At 42.1% G+C, this 25,167-nt stretch overlaps 1 protein-coding gene across 5 annotated transcripts in view; it reads right to left on the bottom strand.

Moving 5' to 3' along the window:
• Window positions 1–25,167, bottom strand: part of Nsmce2 (NSE2 (MMS21) homolog, SMC5-SMC6 complex SUMO ligase) — a 273,683-nt gene that overhangs the window by 210,655 nt on the left and 37,861 nt on the right. For all 5 annotated transcript variants that reach the window (XM_045144559.1, XM_045144558.1, XM_045144560.1 and 2 more), the window contains exon 3: window positions 5,829–5,935. In XM_045144559.1, the coding sequence (XP_045000494.1) occupies window positions 5,829–5,935 (107 nt within the window). The remainder of the gene's footprint in view (window positions 1–5,828; window positions 5,936–25,167) is intronic.

The following is a 25,167-nucleotide window of genomic DNA, read 5'->3' as shown; positions in this document are numbered from 1 at the left end:
GGAGTGAGCAGTTCTGTCCACATTCAGTTTGGCTAAAATGATGAACTTCCTACTTGCAAGATAACCCATAGGACTGCATGGTGAAGAAGTAGATATTAAACGAATTTGAAATAGAATAAACACTAAGAGCACATGCCTTTAATCCCAGCACTCGGGAGGCTGAGGTAGGAGGACTACCCTGAGTTTGAGGCCACCCTGAGACTACATAGTGAATTCCAGATCAGCCTGAGCTAGAGTGAGACCTTACCTCAGGAAACCAAAAATATAAATTAAAAAAAACACTAAAGTTACCAGCTGAAGAGAGATGAAAGGTGAGAGAGCACATCGAAGTGACAGGTTAAAAACGGCTAAAACTAGTTGCATAATGACAGGACTGAGGTAAACTATACTCTGACCCACCCTGTACTTTTATTATACCTAAGTGCATTGGTTTCAGCAATGGATATGAAGTAGATTTCAACTCTTCTATCTGAACATAGTTATTGTGAAAGGCAGATAACATTTCAGGTTAGTATATCAAATAAACACCACAGTGAGCAAAATAGGGAAGGTCTGTGAACAGATCTGCAAGAAATACAATAGGGCCAATCCACATGTTATTGGTCCAGTTAAGAAGGAAAATATCCTCTCTCCTCAGGCTTTGGTAAAAATGTTATAAACACTGACTGAAAAACAAAAGCAGTTATGCGCCTACAATCCGATTTCAATGCTTTAAAGTCTTACATAATCTGCAATATGCAAGTAGCGCAAACACAGTTTTGAGGAAAGTAAAGAAAATATACAATCTGGATTTCCCAACAGGTCACCACACTGAAGCAAACAGCAATTCAGGAAAGCTTGATAATTCGTTCAAGAGTTTGTTATAATTAAGAATTGTCTGTCATGTTTTGTAAGTGCTGGGACTACATGGAGAACATTGTCTCATCGTTGATTACTGGTGACTGTGAGACTATTCTGCACCTGTTAGATCATCTGTCACTGAACTTGGTGAGTGCAGTCTTTTCATTATCAGAGTTAAGGTTATGAAGAGACTGTGAGAACCACCCCATGGTAGGAGCCAGGCATCTTGCTATCTCACATTTGAAAGAACAAGTACCTGGAGGGTCACTTGAGCTAAACTGCTGCTCACCTTCCACGCCTATCCTTGGGAACCCGAAGGCCACAGGTACGGGGACAGGCGGCCTCGCAAGCAGAGCCTGAAGCGCACATGACCATCACTGGGCTCAGTCGATGCTCAGCAGAGGTCAACTCGTTTCAGAAGCAGCCTCTACTTGAGAGCAACAACCAGCATGAGTCCAGTCTCACACCTGCTGCTGCTGTGGTCGGCAGTACTAGGCACAGTACCTGGCCAGGCTAGCGCACACTCGGACTCTGTTACTACAGGAAGTGCGGAGCAAGCTGAGGTTAACTGCGTCTGTTCTCTGTAGTTCAATTTCTTATTCTATAAAGAGAGGCATGCAAAATTAAGAATTTGGATTGAACAAGGCATTTTAAATTTTTAAAAAATATTATTTAGTTAGTTAGTTGTGAGAGAAACAGAGACAGAGTGAGTATGGGCGCGCCAGAGCCTCCTGCCACTGCAACAAACTCCAGAAGCATGTGCCACTTTGTGCATCTGGCTCTATGCAGGAACCTCGCTTTGCAAGCAAGCACCTTTAACCACTGAGCAATCTTTCCAGCCCCCAAAACTTTAAATTTTGATATCAAGGACCATTAGAAGTAAGGTGCTTCCATTTCCTACAAAAGTCACAGGAAAAGTTATCTATCATTCATCCTCCATGTTGAGACTTAGACATCTATAACATCCCTACCTCAGAAAGGAGTCTTCCACACCCCTCTGAAAAAAAGAACAACAGTCCCCAAGTTGTTAAATCACACAGAATGACTGATTTCCCTCGGCTGCACACACCACCTCAGGCTAAAACTTCCTGTTCTTTGCTAAGTGCTTGGCTTCTGTTCTGGACTTCAAGACTTCGGAAGGTGAAGGTCATGTGGGTCTTGCTCACTGACTTCCTACTTCCTGTACCTGCAGGTGCTTGGCACATAGGTGTCTAGTAAATATTTACTCAATAAACATATGGGAACAAAAAGGCAGCCAGTAGCATCCCTTCAATGTGTTCCAACAATAAAAGCTTAGAAAGCCAAAAAAGAACAGTAGGGCCTCCAGAAGACCAATGTCAGGAACATCACTCTGGGATTGGAGGGATGGCTTAGCGGTTAAGGTGTTTGCCTGCAAAGCCATAGGACCCAGGTTCAATTCCCCAGGACCACGTTAGCCAGATGCACGAGGGAGCATGCATCTGGAGTTCATTTGCAGTGGCTGGAGACCCTGGCACGCCTATTCTCTCTCTTTTTCTCTCCCCCCCCCTTCTCTGTCAAATAAAATATATATATATTTAATAAAAAAATTTTTAAAAGAATATCACTCTGTTCTCAACAAAACTAAGATGATGGATTTTTCACAGCAGCCGGCAATGATAAAAGAAGTTAAGTGAACATTAATAGATGTATCTCTGAACTATTTTACAGCTTTCAAAACACTTCCATTGCATGTGTGGTCTCATGACCGAAAGTCTCAAAGCAGCGCATACAGAATGCTCAGTCCACGTGAGGATTTTGGAGTTGTGACAAATACAAGACTTATTCATCCTGAACATTCTCATGAACATCCTAAGACTGTAAAGTTGTATAGCACTCACTGCATAATATTCCCTCTACAAACAAACTTGTTGGAACTAAATCCTATTTCTTTCATGAATTTCACAGCACTGAACTGAACTCTGATTCTAATCAAATATTCAGACATTATGGGATATATAATAGTCCCATTTTCTCAGAGGACAAAGAAAGGCAATCTGAAAGCTGCTGCTAACTGACAAAGGGACTTCCCAGGGAATTGTCACTTAATCCAGACCTCTAAGGTTTCAGAGTAAACTTCTAGAACCTTTTCAGAGACACAGAACCTTCACAGGAGATGCTTATTGAAGTAATAAATACTGTGTGATGATTAAAAGAAGGACTGAAAATCTTTCTGTGACTAGTGAAAACTCCTAATGGGAGACCACAGGGCTCCTCGGTAGAAAAGTTATACCCCCACGCCTATGACACAGCAGAAGGCTGAATGGGACTCAAGGTTTCCCACCACCTGTATTTCTTAACCAACTTGACTTCTAATTCTTCATTTTGGAGACTAGGAACACTTCACATTGTAACTAAGGAGCTTATAGCTAATCCCCTCTGACTCTTGAATTTCAATAAAAGTCAAAGTTAAAATAAATTTTAAAAAGTAGGCAAAACAATATACTCCATTTTCCTTTTTTGTTTTTGTTAGGTTTTAGAGGTAGAGTCTCACTCTAGTCCAGGCTGACCTGGAATTCACTATGGAGTCTCAGGGTGGCTTCGAACTCACAGTGATCCTCCTACCTCTGCCTCCTGAGTGCTGGGATTAAATGTGTGCACCACCACACCTGGCTTCATTTTTCAGAAAGTACTTGTTCCTCCTCTCTAAAGACTTGAAAGTCTGGGTTTGGAATACAGTATCTATAGCTCTATCTAATTTTATGAATGATGAAGTGTTTTGATACCTATTATCTAATCTGAATGATATAATAATATTGTGAAATTGGCAGGGCCAAGGATCTACAGGTGAAGAACATGAGGTACCAAGGGGTGGGGAGCTTCTTGACCAAGGACCAACTTGGAGAGCAGAGGAGCTGGGGCCTGGAGGGTTCTGAGCCAGAGACTATTGATATTTCTGTAAGGCCAGGGTGTCTATTATTTTGGCTTCTCTGAGCCACATTGTCAAGGGAGAACAGTCTGGGGCCACACATTAACTAGACCATCCTGGTCCCTCCCAAGCTGCCGCTCATTTTTATGCCTCATCCCAGCAGGCAATAATGCTCAAACAGCACTCCCAAAGTAACAGCCACATTCCCATTGAGTCTCGAATGAGCTCATGCCTCAGAAACTTATGATTTACTATGTTTGCTCTTGTGGGATGCTTGCATGAACAGTGTAATTTGACATATGGAAAGGAAAAGAGCAGGCTTTCTCCTCCCATGAAAGACCAGGAACCTTAACTGACAAGCACCAGAATCCATAAATCCATTGGTTCCAGAGCCTAGGATAAAATCAGGACTGGAGGGCAGGATGAAACTCCAGGGAGAACCTTCCTTCTCAAGGATGGTGAGGGTAACTACTGGATGTGAGTGCTCGAGGAGATTCCTTAGTGTTTAACTTTCTTTTTTTCCTTGAGTGAATCAGTTGCTTGAAGGAGAAAGAGTTCAATTCTCATTGTAAAACTACCTAAAAAAATCTGTGAATCTTAAAGTTTAATATAAAAAAAATCAACGCTGGATTCTTTAACTTTCAGATCTCACTTTTAGCAATACTATACACTGTGCTGTTATATTTTCACTATAGTATAAAAGCTGCAGATAGTTATTAACCTCATAGAACACAAGGGTCAAAGCAAAACAAGCCTTATCATAGCTTGGCAATGACCTTGAGTAACAAACATACCATATTCTATAAATCAGCTATGTTCTTTTGTGTCAGGAATTTAACTATGGCAACATATTAGAATCAGCTTCCAAAAAGTACTGATGCCCCAACCTTGCTCCAGCAGGAACTCTCTTACTGGCTGGTTCTAGAATTCAGCTAGAATTTAAAAGCCTTTGGTCTAGCTTAGAAGAGCCTGTCTCAAAAACCAAAAGAAAACCCTCCAGTCTAAGAGCTTTGTTATTCCACATTGAAGTATAATACCAACATAATGTCGCTTTGCTATTTGCCTACAGAAGTAATATTCTCAGACTTAAACCAAGTGAAAGTCATTATAGCCCAAAGAGTAAGAATTTAAAAGCTGAATGAGTTATTACTTAGTTATAAGCAAATATCCTTAAAGTCAGTCACAAATAGATTCCACTTCAATACTAACCATTTAAAAAATACTTGGAAAGACAACTTTATACAAGTATACAATAGTTATTTTATTGGCTTAAGCATTAAACAGCATTTAAAAATTTATCTTCCACTGAATAGTAGCTAATTATATACATACCACATATATATATATATGTGTGTATATATATATGTATATATATATACACACACACACACACACACACATTTGCAATTTTCCCACATTCAGAAGAAATGACAAATAAAGAAACCAGAAGTACAAGACACCACATTTCACAGGTAGGTAGATACCAGGGAGTTTCCGAGCTTGGAGGACAAGGACTTCTCAGGAGCATAGCTGTAATCATGTTGCTCATTTCTTACTCAGCACACAATGACTGAAAAGGATGTTGCTATGTTGCCACCTCAACTGCCTTCTGGAGTCAACAAGATAAATTTGGCTTCTGGAAAAGCCAAAATGTCAACCTTCTTTATTCCGAAACTTGCTCTAAGGTGCTTCCATAGTATCTGACTAAGAATTATGCAGTAGATGCATATTCAAGTTGGAAGATGAGTAAGTAAACCTGGTCCAAATTCTGTTTAAGTAAATGTAACAAGGAAATCAACTTGCACCCAACTCATATTGTGCTATAAAAGTCTGCTCTCATTTGAAAGGGGCTTATACTCAAACTTTTGAGATAATACCAAACAACCTACAATGGATTTAATATGCCAACTAGATCAGATGGCCTCGCTGGGAAATATCTAAGATTCCTACATTTTGAGACTTCCAGATTACAAGGAAGTTAGGACCTGCTACAGTAAGGAAGAGAAATGATTAAGGGTAGAGAAGAATTTTGGATTCGTATTTCCATTTCTAGGTCAATACACTATAGCCAAAAGTAAGCGGGCAAGTGGCATAAACTCACATGACTTATTGTAGACTGCACAGCCTTCACATAATGGCTCAGGTCCCGTTCCATTCTTGCAAATTCAACCATTGCCTTGTCCATACTATATTCACTGCTCACTTCAGCTGAAAGAGAAAAGGAAGTTGTGATTACCATTTCCTTCTGCACATGCTACCCCTGGAAAAGATGGAAGCAATGTAATGTATATCATCCAAAGGTCTAAATAGCCTGATACAGTACTGATTTTCTTCTTGAAAACCTCCTCAACACCCTCCAAAAAACTAAAGAAATAAAAACACTCATAAGCAGGACCGGGGGGGGGGGGGAGAAAATCAAACTGGTTCTCAGGAGTTAACCTTAAATTGCGACGCCTCCCACTGTTTCCTCCCGCCAACCCCAAAGCAGCCATGTCACCACACAGCAGCAGCACAGCTGTTAAAGACCAGAACAAGACACTATGGGAGGTGATCAGAGATTACAAAAGCAAGGTGCCTTTAAATTGTTTTCTCAAGCCCTAAACATACAATTCACCACATCTAGGAAAGACAGAGAACATTGGATTATAAAAAGCTGTGTGTATGTATGGACATGTTCAAATGTATTCAGGTGGGTGTGCGTTTGGGTATGTGTGCAGGTACCTGTGCACACGAAGAGGACAGAGGAGAACTCCAATGCCAATCCTTGGAAGTTATCCATCTGCTTCTTGTTGCTTTGTTTTTGTTTTTGTTTTATTTTGATTTTTTTGTAACAGGGTCTATCAATGGCCTGAAGCTCACTAAATAAGCTAGACTGGTTGGCCAGTGAGTCCCAAGGATCCACCTGTTTCTGCCTCACTCGTGGTAGCATTACAAGCATGTGCAACCATGCATCGTTTTATGATTTCAGGGGACTTGCCCCACTGGGCTCTCTCCCCGGCCCAATAATTTTAACATTAAAAACTGAATGAAAAGAATCTTATTTGGGAGTGCATAGTCTCAAAGAATTCCATTCAAATAATTTAGCTCAGACAATGTCACTATTTCTTGTCCACTAAAAATGATACCACAGGCTATCCCAAAATCATGGAATAATATAAAATCCAGGTAAAGCTGGGGCTGACATTCAGAGGAGTGATTGCCTAGAACGCATGCCCAGGCTCCAGGCATGACCATCAAGTGCTGGGAAGCAATCAGCAACAGGAACAAACAAAACAACAAAACTCAACTTCCACTGTCACATACATTTGGCTTTTAAAAAGTGGGGCTGAGAATGCTCAGCAGATGAAGTGCTTGCCAAACAGGCAGGAGAACCCAGGTCCAGAGCCCCAGGTCCCTCACAAGCTGGTAGTGGCCACATGTGTAATCCCAGCACACACATGGCAAGGGAAGCAGAAAGTCTCTCTGACGCTCCTGGGCCAGCTAGCCTTGCGAACGTGGTAGTGACTGCTCAACAAGAGAGCCCCTGCCTCAAAGTGGAAGGTGAGAACCAATTCCAGAAGTTGTCCTCTACCCTCCACACGGCACCACACCCCCACTGACACCTACATGCACACACCACACACAAACATACATACTTCAAAAAAGACAAACATTACTTCTTGGACTTTAAAAATAATTATGAACCAGGGCTGGAAAGATGGCTTAGCAGTTAAAGACACTTGCTTGAAAAGCCGGCCAGCCTGGGTTTGATTTCCTAGTACCCATGTGAAGCCAGATGCATAATAATAATAATAATAATACTTCCAGTAAAATGTTTCTAAGCTTCTATCACACAAACACCATGGGATACGCATACATCTCCATAAAGCTCTTTGAGAAGGGTGATCTTTACATGAGAAAAAACTGCATGCACCATCCTCAAATTAAATGCATGTTCACAACATGGGGCATGAGAAAAGTTCAAGTCACATCATTATTAGTTCACTAGAGTCAAAGGGTCAATGTTGTAAAAAAAAAAAAAAAAAGCCCAAACTGTCAACAAAAATTACTGCTTAGATTTTACTAGTGTCAACACAGGGCTGTTTGTTCAAAGTCACATTAATTATCTGATGATTAGGAAGAAAATTTTAAACCATTTATATCCTTATATGATGACCTATGAGTTATATGTATGTGTATAAATGTGGCTTTTTCCTGGTGCTAGGTATGGATGCCAGGGCCTCATGAAATAAGTTATATTTATAGGCAGTCTCCTGTATTAAGTTACTTTTTAGTAAATGGGCTTGAGGTTGTAGCTGACCTATATTGTAATAATAAAGCCACTTGTGGTAGCTCATTCCTAAAATCTCAGAACTTGGGAAGCTGAGGCAGGAGAACCACTGTGAGTTCAAGGCCAGACTAGGCTACATAGTGAGTTACTAGCCAGCTTATCCCACAAAGTTAGATCTTCTATGACGATAATAATAAAAATGATAAACAGAGGCACTGAGAGCCTCCCTGCCTCGAGCTTCCATAGCACATGTTCCCTCCATAAACAAATCCCTACTTAGCTGAGTATGGTGACATGTGCAGGTAATCCTAGCACTCAAAGAGAATCATGAGTTCAGGGCCAGCCTGAGGTACATAGACCTGTTTTCAGGGGGAAAAACTAAAAAAAAAACTTTTGCCACAGAATCTCCACCAAATTCAATCTACAGATCCTTCAAATGAGCTCAAATCCCATCTGTCTTAAAAATCATACTAACCTAGAAGAAACTCTGCTTAATTTATCTTAACACCTATACTTGGTATTTTGGTACCATAAACAATCTTGCCTTTCTTATCTGCATTTGTCTCATTTCTCCAGCTTTTAATCCATGGGCAAGAATGAAGTGTTAGTGTTCTTAAGATCCAACAAAGAACTACAGAATTAGTCATTCTTAAATTTCCTAAGGCCATTATTTCACAAATTATTTTTAAAATTTTTATTTATTTATTTGAGAGCAACAGACAGAGAGAGAAAGAGGGAAAGAGAGACAGAAAGACAAGAAGAGAGAGAGAATGGGCATGCCAGGGCTTCCAGCCACTGCAAACAAACTCCAGACGCGTGCGCCCCCTTGTGCATCTGGCTAACGTGGGTCCTGGGAAATCGAATCTCAAATTGGGGTCCTTAGGCTTCACAGGCAAGTGCTTAACCACTAAGCCATCTCTCCAGCCCTTATTTCATAAATTTAAACGTTAAATTTTTCACCAAATGATAAACTGTCCTATCACAAATATTCAGTTGAGTTTATTAAATAAAAATATACTGCCTTGTAAAAGACAGTGAGAAAGAACTGGAGAGATGACCTGGCAGTTATGGCCCTTGCCTGCAAAACTAAAGAACCCAGGTTCAATTCCTTAGGACCCAAGTAAGCCAGGTGCACAAGGTGGTGAGTGTATCTGGAGTTCATTTGCAGTAGCTGGAGGCCCTAGAACTTCCATTCAAACCTCTCTGTGTCTGTGCCTCCTTCCCTCCCTCTCCCTCTCTCTCTCACTCACTCACTCTACCTTGGTCTCTCCCAAATAAATAAATTTTAAAAAGGAAAAAAAAAAAATCATGTCTGTCAACCACACTTCTGTCTGGTCTCTCCCATCCAAACTGGTCTGGGGAGATTGGGAAGATTCACATTTCTTCAATGTGCTGTTTCAGGAATACTTATTAGATTCAATCCTTGCTTTGATCTAATGAACCTACATGATAGATATACATAAAAAATACTTTAAAACCCAATGGGCACATGGAAAAGACTCAAGGGGTTTGGGTGGGGGGTCTCTAGGAGATCTGTCACCTGGCACACTAATTAACCATATATCCCCATGCCCACCCCAACAAACCAAGTCCAGAGGGCACATATCCTCCCTGCTCTACACTATACATTCTAGCTGCGAGTGTGCCATTGCCAGGCCATGTTACCAAAGACCTGATCAGCACTATTCCAAGCACGGGGCTGAGCGCTGCAGACTGAGAACAGTGTTGCCTGACAGACTTTCAAAGCTTTTGCTTGTACCTTGAAGACGGTGTCTCCTTTTGTGGGTGTTTTCTGTACTGGGTGGTAAAACCTAGGTAATCACCTAAAAGAGGGTTTCTTTTTAGACTGAAGTGCTTGGAGACACAATCTGAGCCAAGAGCCTAAGTGGACGAGATCGGCCTGCTTCTGACCGTCCTCAAGTCAGACAAACCCGTAATCACGCAATCTGCGCGGCCACACCACTCATTAGACACCGCAGCTGTTACTCAAGGTGAAAACGCTCCCGTGGCAGTAGCCACTGCTGGTCTCTGCTTTGAAGTGTTGAACAGCAGGGAAGGTGCATGATCAGGGAATGAACGTGAAGCAGAAGTGGGTGAGACGGCGATAAACTCCAAACAAAATTCATGAGTGTACGGTGAGAGGAAGACAGTGGATGAGGCAAGAGCAAATATGAACTGGGAAGGTAAAAGAGTAGCAGTGGGTGCTGAGTATCTTCAACGTGAAAGGCCAGGAACAAAAGGAGGAGAAAAAAGGCAAAGTAGCTATTTTTACAAAAACGGACTCGCAAATAGGAAAAATTGCAGGATGTCTGTGGCTAGAAGCTGGAGATGATAGCCCTAGCAACAGGGCATCCTTCTGTAGAACGGTGTGGAAGTGAAAGTTGTGTTTGTGTGTATATATGCATGTGCGTGTGTGTGTGTGTGTGTGTGTGTGTGTGTGTGTGTGTGTATTCTCATGTGTGTGCATGTGCCACTGTACCCACAGCGGCCAGAGGGCCTTGCTTTCCACCTTGTTTGAGGCAGGGTCTGTCATTCCCCAAGTGAGCTGGCCCCTGAGCTTCTGCGAGATGACCCTGTCTCTGCCTCTCTTCTTGCTGGAGGCATGCTGGCAGTTACAGAGGTCCACTATGCCTGGCCTTTCACGGTCTCTGGGAATTGAAGTACTGAGTTGAGCCATTGAGCCATATCCCAGCCAAATCATGAGTTTTCCCCATTCAGTCGTAGTATCACACCTAGTTGCGCAATATAATTCTCTAGGCCACAGGTTAAAAAGCCAGAACAGATGCGGAGTCGAAGGTCGGTCACAACATCCCTGAGCCAGGGTGGTCATTTTAGAGCAGGAACCAGGTCAGCAAGATGAGAGGTAAGTGACACAGGGTCTTCAGCAACCCTTCTAAATGAGGCCTTCCCCAGCCACACCTGTTCTGGAGCTGCAGCCTGAGGCAGGCACTGCAGAGAAACAAGCTCTCCCTGAGGTCCAGCCCTGAGGGTCGGGAAGTAGAGGTGAAGGAGGTCTTGTACTACATGGTACCCACAGCCAGAAATTTCCCCATCGTCCCTAGGTCTTTGGTGACTCAGGCCTGAAAATGCAGGCCTCTCCTCCCTGCCTCTCCTAGCAAAGCCCCACATGGGTCCCTTGGCACCACCTCTCCAAGCTCCTTTTATCTTTCTGCTTAGCTCTGCCACAGGCCTACTGTGATCTCAGCTATCAGACACCTCCCTCATCTTCAGGATAGGACAAAGCCTTCATCCCTCATAGATCCACAAGGCGTATTTACCTCACCACTGGGACACGTGTGTCCCCACACCAGGAAGGCACACCCTCAGGACAAACTTCACCTACATTTTCTTTCCACCTTTGTATCTCTGACACAAGGGCACAGCTTTGCCGATGGCCAAGCTGTTTCCAGAAATTTTGTCCTAAACAAATAAAACTGCAGAATCAGATGTGTGTTTCTTTTTTATTCTACAAAGCCATGTGCTGGCATGTCTGAACAGAAACACTACCAATTACATACAGTTGATTGAATTCCATGCCATGTATTTTGCTAGTGAACTGCTAGGCTAAGACAAAGCCGGCATTTGGTGTTGCTAAGGGTTTCTGACTGCAATTCCACATGACTCAGCGCCCAGAGGAATATGAAGACATCAAACCTGTGTGCCCGTTCTGGCAAGAAAGAAGAAAGGCCAGGAAGCAAGGTACTGCTCACTATATTGTCAAGTTCTTAGAATAAATGGCACATGTAGCTGGAAGACTAAATTTTCTGAAATTGTGAATATTTTTCAAATGAGAACTTTATTATTCTGTATTTTCTACACCAGATGATATCAGAAACCATACTCTGAGCCTATCCCCACAAAGAAACAAAAATTCCCCTTCCCTTTAAAACCAGCTCCAGTTATCTCCAGCCATATGTGGTGTGTGCGTGTTCCTAACAGGCTGGTATTGGGCAACCAGACATTCACTGGGAGTTAACTTTAATGACTTACTCACTGCTTGAGCAATATTTAATAGAAACTTGGTTACTTCTCACTGCACTGTACTTCAAAGTCCTAATTATTCCTTCACAGAGGTATTCATGGTAAAATTAAAACTGAATCCCCACTTTGTAAGTGCCTCCTCTGAAAATAAGAGTGGAGTATTACAGAGCTTGCCAGCAGCTGATTTCTTCACTAACACAGGATGATTAGGAACCCTCAAGAAATCACCACCTTTCCTGTCACTGTCACCCTCCTATACCGTTCTCATAACACACAAGAAGGAAGCTGTCTAACACATAACTGAAACAGCAGCTCTGGAAATAGGGCTCAAAACAATCTTGTTACTTTATTTCTGGCTATGTAGTCTTTGGCAAGATTGTTTACACATCTATACAATGGATATAGGAACAGTACTGAATTCATAACATTACTATCAGAACTAAATGAGATCATGTAGGTACAATGATCAACACTGGGCCTGGCCCTGTACAGTACGCACTAATAAAACATTATCTGGCACTATAGTTATTACAGAATGGGTACCTAATCTGCCAATGTAATTAGTCTAAATCCTGAAAGCATTTTGCCCTTGAAACTAAAAAGTGCCAAGTGCTATTTGTCCCAACTCCCAAAGCACCAAGGTGAACTAGAGGTGGCTCTGCTCAGGAGTGTGGTCAGCCTGACCCCTGGTAAGAAATTCCTCTGCCCTGTAGGCACTTCCTGAGCTGCTGCTACAGGCGGCGCTGGGAGATGCGCTGGAGGAGGAAGAGGAGCTACAGTGGCCACAGAGATTGCAAATGTGAGCAGGTGGCCATCAGCTCTTTCCCCAGACCTGGACAGAAGCCACACTGCTCTTCACTGACCGCCCCTCCACCCCCGAGACTGACTCACAGTCAAAATAGTCAAACACACTGCTGTTGAGCGGAGAAAGCCATGCGTGGAACAGGGAAGAAACCATCAATGGGCACCAGCTGTCCCCAGTTCTGTGACATACAACCTCATCTAACCAACATGAAAAGGGTGTCACTGGACGTACCACAGGGACAAGAAAACAAATGCTCAGAGAGTCACCTGCCTAGGTCACAGAGTTAATAAGGGTAGAGTTATGACTGTCCTCGGTTCTGACTTGAAGTTCACATGTGAGGCAGTGTCTGAACCACACACAGAAATAAATAAAACATACTTTGTGTGTAAGTCACGCTGGCATGAAAACGCTGCTCTCTCTATAAAGGCATGCTCTTAGAAACTGCCTTTCTTTGAGTCAAAGTACATCATTATGGAGAGAGTGTGTCTCCAGAACATGTGTTTGTATTCTATAAACCACCATAGTAAAGATGTAACTAAAACACTGCTTCAAATAAATTCAATGATTAATTCATAAAAGCATAGAAACACAATGTCTTATTAAAAGCACTTCTGGCACCTACCATTTAAAACATCTCCACAAACCCCTTTGGCTATCTGTTTTAAGTCTCCCATATCTTCAAGGTCAGGTCTGTCTTTTATCTGACTCCACAACTTCCCCACATCCTAACTGCCCATTTTCTCCTGCCAGACTGGAAAGAAATAGTGAGATCACAAGCAGACAGTATTCACAGCAGCATTTCCCAATCAACATCATTCCCACGGTTGCTATTTCTCTCTTGTGCTATGTATGGTATATACAGACTTTGACACCCAGGAAAGACTTGGGAAGAATAGAGAGCTTGGCTTTGACTCTGGTCACTTCAGAACTCCTATGTGCCTCTGTGGCAGTAAAGACAGAGGAACGAAGTGCACGCCTCCCATGATGGAGAGAATGGGGGAAAGGCACTACAAGCATGCGACGATGCGCCACAGATGGCATGCGGGGCTGGACTACCAGCCCTGTGTGATGGCCTCACGGGCACCTCCTGCCTCACATAAGCTTGTACCTACAGAACCATGAGATTTTCCCACCCACTTTAAAAACTATTTTAGATGAATAAAACAGTTTTTTAAAAGATCACACAATATAAACTCTCTGCCCAGAGGCAACCACAAATATGAGATTTTTGGCATTACAATCCTATAGAAATGTCCATTGCTTAATGTTTTCTAAAACCACTATAGAAATTGATGCTCTTGGAAAGAAGTGATTTAAAAATGTGCAAGCCTCAGTAGAAACGAGCTGAAGAAGTTCTCACAATGAAAGATACATCATCCATCTCACTCCTGTCAGATTGGCTACCATCATGAAAACAAATGATCATAAATGCTGGCGGGGAAGCCTTCTACACTGTTGGTGGGAATGCAATCTGGTCCAGTCATTGTGGAAATGGAGGTTCCTAAGACAGCTAAAATTTGATCTACCATATGACCCGGCTATAGCACTCCTAGGCATATATCTTAAGGACTCATCCCATCCCCTTAGAAGTACATGCTCAACCATGTTTATTGCCGCTCAATTCATAATAACTGGGAAATGGAACCAGCCTAGATGTCCCTCAACTGATGAGTGGATAATGAAGATGTGGCACATGTATACAATAGAGTTCTACTCAGCGGTAAAGAAAAATGAAGTTATGAAATTTGCAGGAAAATGGATGGATCTGGAAAGGATTGTACTAAGTAAGGTAACCCAGGCCTAGAAAGCCAAGCGCTGCATGTTCTCCCTCATATGTGGATCCTAGCTACAGATGATTGGGCTTCTGTGTGAGAAGGAAAAAACTCAGTAGCAGAGGCCAGTAAGTTAAAAAGGAGATATAAAGGGAAGAGAAAGGAAGGGAGCATGGTACTTAATAGGTTGGTATTATATACATGTAAGTAGAAAAATAGATTAACGGGGGTGAAAAGGCCCAAAGTGAGGTCAGGGGAAGAGACTGAGTAAAGGAAAGGTGGTGGGAGGGCTAATCAAAATCTAAGAGGATGCAAATAAATCATATGGAATCCTCCAGTTTCGGACAATGGAACATTCAGGAGCCATAGATAGTTGTTAGAAAATTTTCAGTGCCAGGGATGGGATGCTTCCAGTGAGTTGTTGGCCAGGGAGGTCCCTGATGCACCCAAAACATTACAGGCCATTGCCGAGGCCCTTGGCTTCCCACCAGGAATCGATGGTAAGACCCTATTGCTGAGGACTCTACATACTTGGGCAGCAAGGCCACTGAGAAATCCTGCTGGAACTGAGCTGATAACCTCCTCCATGTAGACCAGCTGACAGAAAGATGGAAGAAGCCATTCTACATGCAGTTCAATGGGAGAAAGAGATACCACCAGTGAAGATACTCAACAGTGGACACTGCAAGCCTTATAATTGGCCAGCCAGGCCAAATCAGCCAACGGGTGCAATAGTGGCACATCTGTCATGGTGGAAACCAACTGCCCTCCAACTGGACTGGAGACCCACTCCATGGGGGGGAATACATCCCTGATACTGAAAACTTAAAACATAGGTAGTCATGAGCCTTAGGGGAGTAACATCTGCTGATGTCTGGATAAGTGTATATATGCTTATCAAACTGCCCAGGAACAGGAAGCACTTCTCTTAATATTTATACCCTTAGATTAATACTACTCTCACTTTGGGTAGAGAGTCTTCTCTTTTCAGATGGCAGTGACCTTGGGATGACTCAGAAGGTATCATAGTGCTGGAAAGAAGTGACTAGAGTACTGAGTAACATCTTGATCACACCTTCCAAGGCTCAGGGTCTAATGCGGAAGAGGTGGCGGAAGAATGTAGGAGCCAAAGGAAGGGTAGGACTCCTTACAACATGCTCCTTCAGGCACAAAATGGCCTGGATATCCATGACCTCACTGTGCCTGACACTATCTATACAAGACCATCATAAGAGGAGGAAAAGATCATGACATCAAAATAAAAGAGAGACTGATTGAGATGGGGAGAGGATATGATGGAGAATGGAATTTCATAAGGAAAAGTGGGGGGTATTACCATGGGATACTTTTTATAATCATGGATAATGTTAATAAAAATTGAGAAAAAAAAAAAAAAGAAAGCCACATCAATGCTCTCTCAGTGGCCTAGTCTTCAGTACGTGTACAGGAATAAACATAGCGGGCACGGCCTCGGTTTAGTGTCAGAACATCTGCTCTAAAACAACAACTTCCGTGTGGAAACAAGGACGGCACGAGCTACACAAGGAATGGAATGGCAAGTTGCTAGAGGAGCTTCCAAACTTTCATTGAGTCACATCTGCCTGCGCCCTGTGCCTGGCACTGTGCTGAAGTCTGGAGAGAACAGCCCATAGGGCAGTGCTGTACAATTTCCTCCATAGCCTGAGACAAGTGTCAGGGCTCTGTGTGACTGGCGCACAGTTTGCTCCAAGCCAACCAGTTCATGCCCAGAGTCCTCCTGGAGGCTGACTCAGCACCAGGCCACAACAACAATAAATGTGAATTGCTCTGTTACACCTATGAACTTCTTTATGCCTGCAACCTTTGTAGGGAGTGACTTGATTCTGTCTTATATGCTTAGGCAGGTGAGCTGATCCATGTCAGTACTAGAAGCAGGACTCGAACACCAGCCCCTGCTCCAATGTGTCAGTTCTCTTCACAGATCAGGCAAGGACAGACTGTTAAATTCCTCCTATCCTGCACATTACTGCTTCTTAAGACAGTCAACAAGCTCCTTCAATAACCTTAATAAGAATTGCCATTATGGGACTGGAGAGATGGCTTAGCAGTTACGGAGCTTGCCGCTTGCCTTCAATTACCCAGGATCCATGTAAGCCAGATACACAAGGTGGCACATGTGTCTGGAGTTCATCTTCAGCAGCTAGAGGCCCTGTCGCACCCATTCTCTTTCTCCCTATCTGCTTCCTTCTCTCTCTCACTCTCCCTCAAATAAATAAGAAAGAAGTTTTTTAAAACCTTAAAGAAAAAAAAGAATTCCCATTATGAGTGTAACAAAGAGGGCTATAATACTGTAATGACAGTCATACCACTGTCATTGCAGGGTAGCTACACCTGGCCAGTTGAAACAAAAAACCTCTCCTCACCTTTATTAGTGCAATTGAATATATAGATCTAAAATTTAAAGCCTAATTCTAAAATCTGGCATTCTATTTATTTGATTTAGGAGGTAGAGATCTTGTGTATTTCAACCCGTCATCTACTTATCTGCTGGTCTTCCGAATTTGCTGTGTGTGACATGTTAATTTGACAACATTGCCTTTCTTAGTTTTCTTTCAATTAATTAAAAATAACAGCTAAGGTGGTTTGAATGTAAATGCCACCCAGAGCCTCACATGTTTGTGATTAAGCTTCCTGCTTAGTCCCCAGCAGGCAGGGCCCTGCTGGAGGAGGTGTGTCCACAGATGAACCTTGAGTCCAGCCTTACTGGATGTTCAGAGCTAACTCCCTTTGTGGTTCTCTTTCTGTCGTGGATGTATGATACTGTGAGCCAGCTGCTCTTCTCCACCATGATGAACCTTCACCTCAAAACTATAAGCCTGAGCGGTGGAGGGATGGCTTAGTGGTTAAGGTGTTTGCCTGCAAAGCCAGAGGACTCAGGTTCGATTCCCCAGGAGAGATGGCTTAGCAGTTAAGGCTCTTGCCTGCGAAGACTAGAGACCCATGTTGGACTCTCCAGATTTCATATAAGCCAGACACACAAAGGTGAGGTGGGCACAAGGTCTCATATGCCCACTAGGTGGCACAGGCATCTGGAGTTCCAATGTAGCAGCTGTGGCCCTAGCCAATTCTCAATCTCTCTCTCTCAAATAAAAAAAATTTTTTAAAAATTATAGGGCTGGAGGGATTGCTTAGCAGTTAAGGCATTTGCCTGCAAAGTCAAAGGACCCAGATTCGATTCCCCAGGACCCACGTTAGTCAGATGCACAAGAGGGCGCATGCGTCTGGAGTTCATTTGCAGCAGCTGTAGGCCCTGGCAAGCCCATTCTCTCTCCCTCTCTCTCTCTCTTTCTCTCTCTCTCTCTGCCCCCTCCCTTTCTCTACCAAATAAATAAATAAATAATAAAATTTTTTTAAAAAAATTTAATTGGCCTGGGGGGCTATGAACATTGAATTAAAGTCATCTAAGCTAATAACCTGTGGGAAGAAGACTCTAATCAGGGTCTATGATATAATGGAGTCCATCTTCCTCATCATCACCCCCGGGCATAACCCACTTCCAGACTGAGGAGAAAGATCTCCCAGGATCTATGCAGACTGAAAAGCATTCCTCCTGTGCCAAGCCATTTATTGGAGGTGGGGTGGAGGACACAGCAACTGACTTAGACCATCTCTGCACTTATTTTCCACTTTATAACAAAGGAAAGATTTTAAAACATAATCAGGTCGATCTATTAAGTTAATAAAGAAACAGTACAGTAAATTAAGCCCACAAAAAACTACTGGTAGGGCTGGGGAGATGGTTCAGTGGGTAAGAGCACTTGCTGCAAGCAGAAGGGCCTGAGACTGTCTGAGTTCAATTCCCCAGGACCCACATAAGTAGCTAGATGTGACCATGTATGTCTATAATCACAGTCCTACAGGAAGCAGAGACTGCAAGGTCACTGGGACTCACAAAAACCACAGCTTCACATTCAGAGAGAAACTCTACCTCAAGGAAATAGATGGATGAGTGATGGAGGAAGTATACCAGATATTCTCCTTCGGCTTCTGCATGGATGCCTTCAAGCACATTTACACATAAACTGTATGCACCATACACATACCACACCACACATAACACACACACATACATACACACACACACACACACACACACACACACACACACACACAGTGTAAGTTCTAGAATATCTGATAACTTTATTAGATATAAGATCTATGATGACAAGGTCTATCTGAAACCTATCATTTAAACTCTTGGATATTGGTTTAAACAAGTATTTTGTTCTATAAAACATTTCCTTAAGGAAAGAGCAAAGGCTCACAATCATAAAAAGAGGGAATAATTGCATGTTATATTCCTATTTGTGAGTAAACAATTTCTCTGTTATCTTTGGAAAACTAAATTTGAGCCACAGAAGTAATGGAAGTCAGTTAAAATTTGCTGGGCACAGTGGCATGTGCCTTTAGTTCCAGCACTCGGGAGCAGAGGTAGGAGGATCATTGTGAGTTCAAGGACACCCTAAGACTACATAGTGAATTCCAGGTCAGCCTAAGCTAGATTGAGGCCCTTCTTCAAACACCAACCCCCCACAAAAAAAGTTAAAATCACTGTTTATTCCAGAAAACAAACCTATTCTAATTTAAAGGGCAATGTTGTTCAGTTGGCAGAATTATTTTCTAACATGCACAAAGCCCTGGTTTCAAACCCCAATACTATGTAAACCAGACAAGATGGCATACACCTATAATCCTAGCATTGGGAGGTAGAGGCAGGAGGTTCAAAAGTTCAAGGACATCCTTGACTACGTAGGAAACTGGAGACCAGTCTGGGCTACAGAACCATCCAGATACAGAAAATAGGTGTGCCAGGGCCTCCATCCACTGCAAATGAACTCCAGACACATGTGCTATCCTGTACATCTGGCTTATGTGAGTACTAGGGAATCAAACCTGGATCTTTAGGCTTCATAGGCAAGTGCCTTAACCACTCTCCAGTCCTACTACAGATGTTTAATAGTAACAATTACTGTCTGTCCTTTCCTTTTCATATTTGTACCTCCATATAGCACTGCTGTTGGAAAAGATTATGCCTCAGATTTTATAAGGTAATTCTAATTTTTCTCACTTCTACTTATATCAATATCTTAAGATATTTTAATTTCAATGTAATCAAGTTAAACCATGAATGACTCCCAGGACAACCTATCTTCCCTTCTTTAAAAACCACTTATCAAAAAAAATAATGAACCACAGATGTTTAAATCTACTAGAAACTTCTTAGAGAACTGGCTGTTAGGCAAAGTAAACTCCTATAATGGGAATGACCACCCACTAATGTATCTGGTTTTAGAAAACAATTTAAATGAAGTGTTAAATAAAGAACTATTAATATTTACTGAGCAACTGGTTCTGAACTCCAGGGTATCAATTATAACACTGCAGTGGTATTTATAAAATGGGAGGTTCCAATCAATCACATCCCACATGGAGGCATCTAGTCTCAGCAACCAGACAGAGCCAAAGCACGAGCAAGACCTAACCCTGAAATCACACCAGACTCTTCCCTCTTGGCACCTCCAGGTCTCCCCAGTCATGAAGCTCTATCATTCCTGCAAACCAAAGTAACTGGTATCTCCTCTTGGTTCCCAGCTGCCTGAATGTCAATTCTTGTTCCTTCCTCAGCTCACTTCATTAATGGCTTCCTGGGTGATTTCACTCTGCATCGTATTTGCTCTGGGACTCTACCTCCATTTTCCCAATTTCTTGCATGTTGCATTCTTGTTGATCACAACTCTGCCATACTTATGACTGAGACAGATGAACAAGGACTAAGTTCATTCTGTGAAAACTACCAAATTTTAAAATTGTATAAGAAAATGTTTTAAAGATTTGTGGGAGGAGCTCGGGAGATGACTCAACAGTTAAAGGTGCCTGCTTGCAAGACGGCTGGCCTGAGTCCAATTCTCCATCACCCACATAAAGCCCAAGTAGGCCTTTATTGACAGTGGCAAGAGATCCTGGCATGTGCACATGAGCACGTGCACACATGCAGTTAATAAATAAAATTTAATAAGATTTGTAAGACACTAGCCATTGTGCAAAGAGCAAAGGAGATGAGTGGGTGGAAGCGTATGCAGGTGATTCTCCACCTTGCTTTTCTGTTTTGTTTTGTTTTGTTTTGTTTTTTATGAGAGACAGAGAGAAAGAGAGAGAGAATTTGCACACCAGGGTTTCTTGCCACTACAATCGAATTCCAGACAAGTACACCATTTTGTGTGCCTGTGTCACCTTGTGTTCTGGCTTAAACGTGTTCTGGGGAGTCATATCTGGGTCCACAGGTTTCACAGGCAAACGCCTAAACTGCTACGCCATCTCTCCAGCCCGTTCACCTTGTTATTTTGAGGAAGCATCCAGGATACAGGACAATGTCAACCAAACTCATGGAAAACTTTGTATAAGTCTGATGGAAATGCACAGGATTCAGAACAAACAAAATAGTGGTGGGCCTAATACTACCTGATTTTGAAATCCATTATAAAACTACAGTAATAAAAGCAGTGTAGTATTGGTATAAACACAGTAAAACAGAGTCCAGAAATAGACACATGTACGGACAACCAACCTAACAGAGATGCAAAGGTAACTTACCAGAGAAGGGGTCATCTCCACAAGTCACAATAGGACGAAAGGCTCTCGTTATTGAAAGAAGAAAAGGCAGAGAGAGGAGGGATGAAACTTTAGATAGATACTTCATAACTAGTCAGTCCAAACAGATAACAAACTTCAGTGCAAAACTGTAACACTTTCAGAAAAAAACAGTTATAAAAGAAAACTTTTGGACATTTACGTAAGACAGACCTCATATATAGTCCCAAAGCAGAATGCATAAGAGAAAAAAACTGGTAAACTGGAACTCATCAAAATTCAAAACTTGTGTTCTTCAAAAGAATCCGTTGTGAGCACAGAGCAGAAGAAAACATAAATGTGATATCTGAAACAGAGCTTGTGTTCAGAATATGCAAAGAGCCCCAAAGTGCAACAAAACTTAAAAAGTCCAACAAGAAAGGGGCGAAATGTGAATGAATCATTGCCACAGGTCAATGTCAAACCGGCACATGAAAACATACTTTGCTTTATTGATAATTATGGAAATGAAAGTCAAAACTATAAAAACAAAAAAGGTCAGAAGCCCCTGCCCACCTGATAGAATGGCTAAAAGTAGACTGCCTATACCTGGACTTGGAGAAGGTGTAGGATGACCTGCATTCTATTCCATCCCACTCCACAGAGCAATTCCTAATTTTCAGACATCTTACTAAAAAGTATACTAACCAAGAACACATAATTAATATAACTGCTTATATCATAATGATTCAGAAAGACTTCTATATATATATACTGTCTTGGTGTCATCAGTGCTTTTTGTTTGCTTCTGAGACAGGATCTCACTATGTAGCCCAGGCTGGCCTCAAACTCAAGATCCCCTTGCCTCAGCCTCCCCAGTGCTGGGATTGCAGCCATGTATCACCTTGCCTGGCACTCATAACTTTTATGTAAAGCATGGAAACACTCTTTATTAAAAAGTAATTTTGGGGCTGGAGAGATAGATGGCTTAGAGGTTAAGACGATTGCCTGAGAAGCCTAAGGACCCAGGTTTGATTCCCCAGAACTCACATAAGCCAGATGCACAAGGTGGTGCATGCATCTGGAGTTTGTTTGCAGTAGCTAGAGAGTCTGGTGTGCCCATTCTCTCTTTCTCAAATAAATAAATAAAATATATTTAAAATAATGTTTATATAGAATACCAAAGAAACCATCTCTTAAAAAATACTGACAATTTTTAGACATATATATAATGTATTTTGATCATATTCACTCCCCATTACCTTCTCTTGTCCCTTTCCCTCCTATTGAACCTGCTTCCCAACTAGATCTACCCCTACTTTGAAGTTCATTGCGGGTGCTTACACGGACACAGGTGTGGAGAAGCCAGCTTTTACTCTGTTGTCACCTCGCCAGCAGAGTACGACAATTCCCTATCATCTGTTTTCTCTATCCGGTGGTTCTCAAAGTGTAGTGAGCAGGCCAGGAGCACCTACGTCACTTGCAAACTTGTTAGAAATGTCAGTTCCTCAGTCCTACGCCAGAAGAATGGTTCCAAAGTTCTAGAAGTACAGGCCAGGGATCTCTGTCTTCACAGCTCTCCAGGTGGCTGCAGGACTTGGGCAAACGTGAGCTCTGATGCTCAAATGTGTCACTTAAAGGCAGAGTCACAAGCTGCCTTTTCTCCTACACACTTTTTGGAATTCACAGAGTGCTCTCCACAGATCTGGAACTCAATCAGCTGTTCCCCATTTTTACACTCCAAAGTAATTTTAGATTTTTATTAAGCTAGGAAACTAAGTCTGGATGTAAGATCCCATAAATAATGCTTTCTACAAAAGTGTTTGTTTGAAATTAAGCTTTTTGCCTTAAATATCCAAGTCATTTACTCACATCCATTTTTGAAATTGCACCCAACATTCTTTTTAAATTCACAAGATTAGTTTCTAGATTTAGCTACAAACGCATCCCGTGGTGAAGATCTGTGTGACTTTAATTAGGTTCTTCTAAATGGGTGAGTCTTCTAAACATAGTTAATAATTTCTTTAGCATTTCATAAAGACAGTGAAGAGAGAAACAGAATGAACATGAAAATGATGGTAGGCTAAGTAAGGGCATCTGGGACTGTCAATAATTTGTTCTGGGACCGTGGTTAATAACTTAATCTTTCTGGGGCTCACTTCCCTCATTTTTAAGGAGTTGAAATAAATGACCTAAAACGTCAGTTTCAAGCCTGAGGAGTAATGAAGTGGAGGTCTGCTCTTACGGTCGGTGGCGCTGCACATGGGTGGGTGGATGATGAACCTGCTCTATGTCCTATGCCACTGTGCTTTTTACCTTTGTGACGTTGCTCACACCTTTATTACAGTGCTCTGAGAGGCTAAGGTAGAAGAATCACTGCTGAGTTTGGGGCCAATCTGAGAGCTAAAGTGGGGTCCAGATCAGCCTAACCTAGAATGAGACATGGCCTCAAAATAAAAAAAAAGTACCTATTTTTAACAATTTTCAGTACACATGCATTTTGGAGAAACTCAAGAGCCTTCTATCATAGTGCCTCCTAGAAAGCAGAACACAACAGAATATGAATATACATGGTTTTTGTTGACTGAGCATCAACTACCACTGGGACTTTAGGTCTCTGATCCTTTCTTAGATTAGTGAACGCACTGCAAGGCTCGGAGGATGCACAGCAGCAGCCTCACCCAGGCCGGGCTCTCACACCTGCTGGCACCTGGACTCTGGAGGTGGACTGTCCAGGTACGAATTCTGCATCCACCACCAAGGAAGTTTCTGTGACATTGTGATCTAAATTTTAAGTTGGTTTATTTATTTATTTGAGAGAGTCAGATATATAGAGAGAAAATGGGTGCATGCAGGCCTCTAGCCATTGCAAACCAACTCCAGATGCATGTACCACCTTGTGCATCTGATTTACATGGGTTCTGGGGAATCAAACCTGGGTCCTTTGGCTTTGCAGGCAATTGCCTTAACCACTAAGCCATCTCTCCAGGTCCTGAACTTTAAAAAATTTTTAATGTATTTATTTAAGAGACAAAGAGAGAGAGAGAGAGAGAGAGAGAGAAAGAAAGAAAGAAAGAAAGAAAGAAAGAAAGAAAGAAAGAAAGAAAGAAAGAAAGAAAGAAAGAAAGAAAGAGGGAGGTAGAAGAAAGAATGGGTACACCAGGGCCTCTAGACACTGAAAACGAAACGAACTCTTGATGCATGCACCACCTTGTGCATCTGGCTTACATGGGTCCTGGGGAATCAAACCTAGGTCCTTTGGCTTTGCAGTGAAATGCCTTAACCACTAATACATCTCTCTTCAGCCCTCCAGCCCTAAACTTTAATTGTATCTATCTCTGTTCAGAAATCTTTGCACAAAATAGATAAATAAAAGCACTTTAACACATAACCCAACATGAAATAAATAATAAGCATTAGCTACCTCTCTAATACTACTGGAATTGATGGTTTTCTAACCAGACTGTAACTAAAGTGATCTGTAACTCAATTCGGTAAACTATTTGTGACAATATATCCAAGGGAGGGGCTAAGGCTCTTGAACTTCAGGAAGTATCACAATCACTTAGAATGCTTGTTTCAGATGCACATTATTGGGCTCCACCAAAAAGATACCCCAGGTGTATCTGAAGCAGTCACTTGAGCACTATAGTATGACAAATTTTTCTGTAGCAGTTCCAAAGAGACAGAATTTCTCCCCTAAGGTACTTAAAAATGTCCAAGTATTTCTTTTTCATTTCAGAACTTACCACAGCTACAACAGAGCTATACCTGTGAGGCAAGTATCATACACATCTTACAGAGCCCTTTCCACCTGGACTCCACTTAACCATTACTTTAAGATCCAATATCTATATCTCAATGCAAGGGCATCGTTCTCTACTTTATATCTGAGATCTGCCATATACAAGCCCAGCACCTCCAAACTCTGGCTAATCCTGACCACTGAAAGCAGAAAATTCTTTAAACTGATTGCTACCTAGAAACTTAATCATGTCCTCACTGA

The sequence above is a fragment of the Jaculus jaculus genome, chromosome 2 (assembly GCF_020740685.1).
Source record: "Jaculus jaculus isolate mJacJac1 chromosome 2, mJacJac1.mat.Y.cur, whole genome shotgun sequence".
NCBI lineage: Eukaryota > Metazoa > Chordata > Mammalia > Rodentia > Dipodidae > Jaculus > Jaculus jaculus.
Note: the sequence above shows the minus strand (reverse complement) of the source record. Positions and strands in the feature narration are given on the sequence as shown.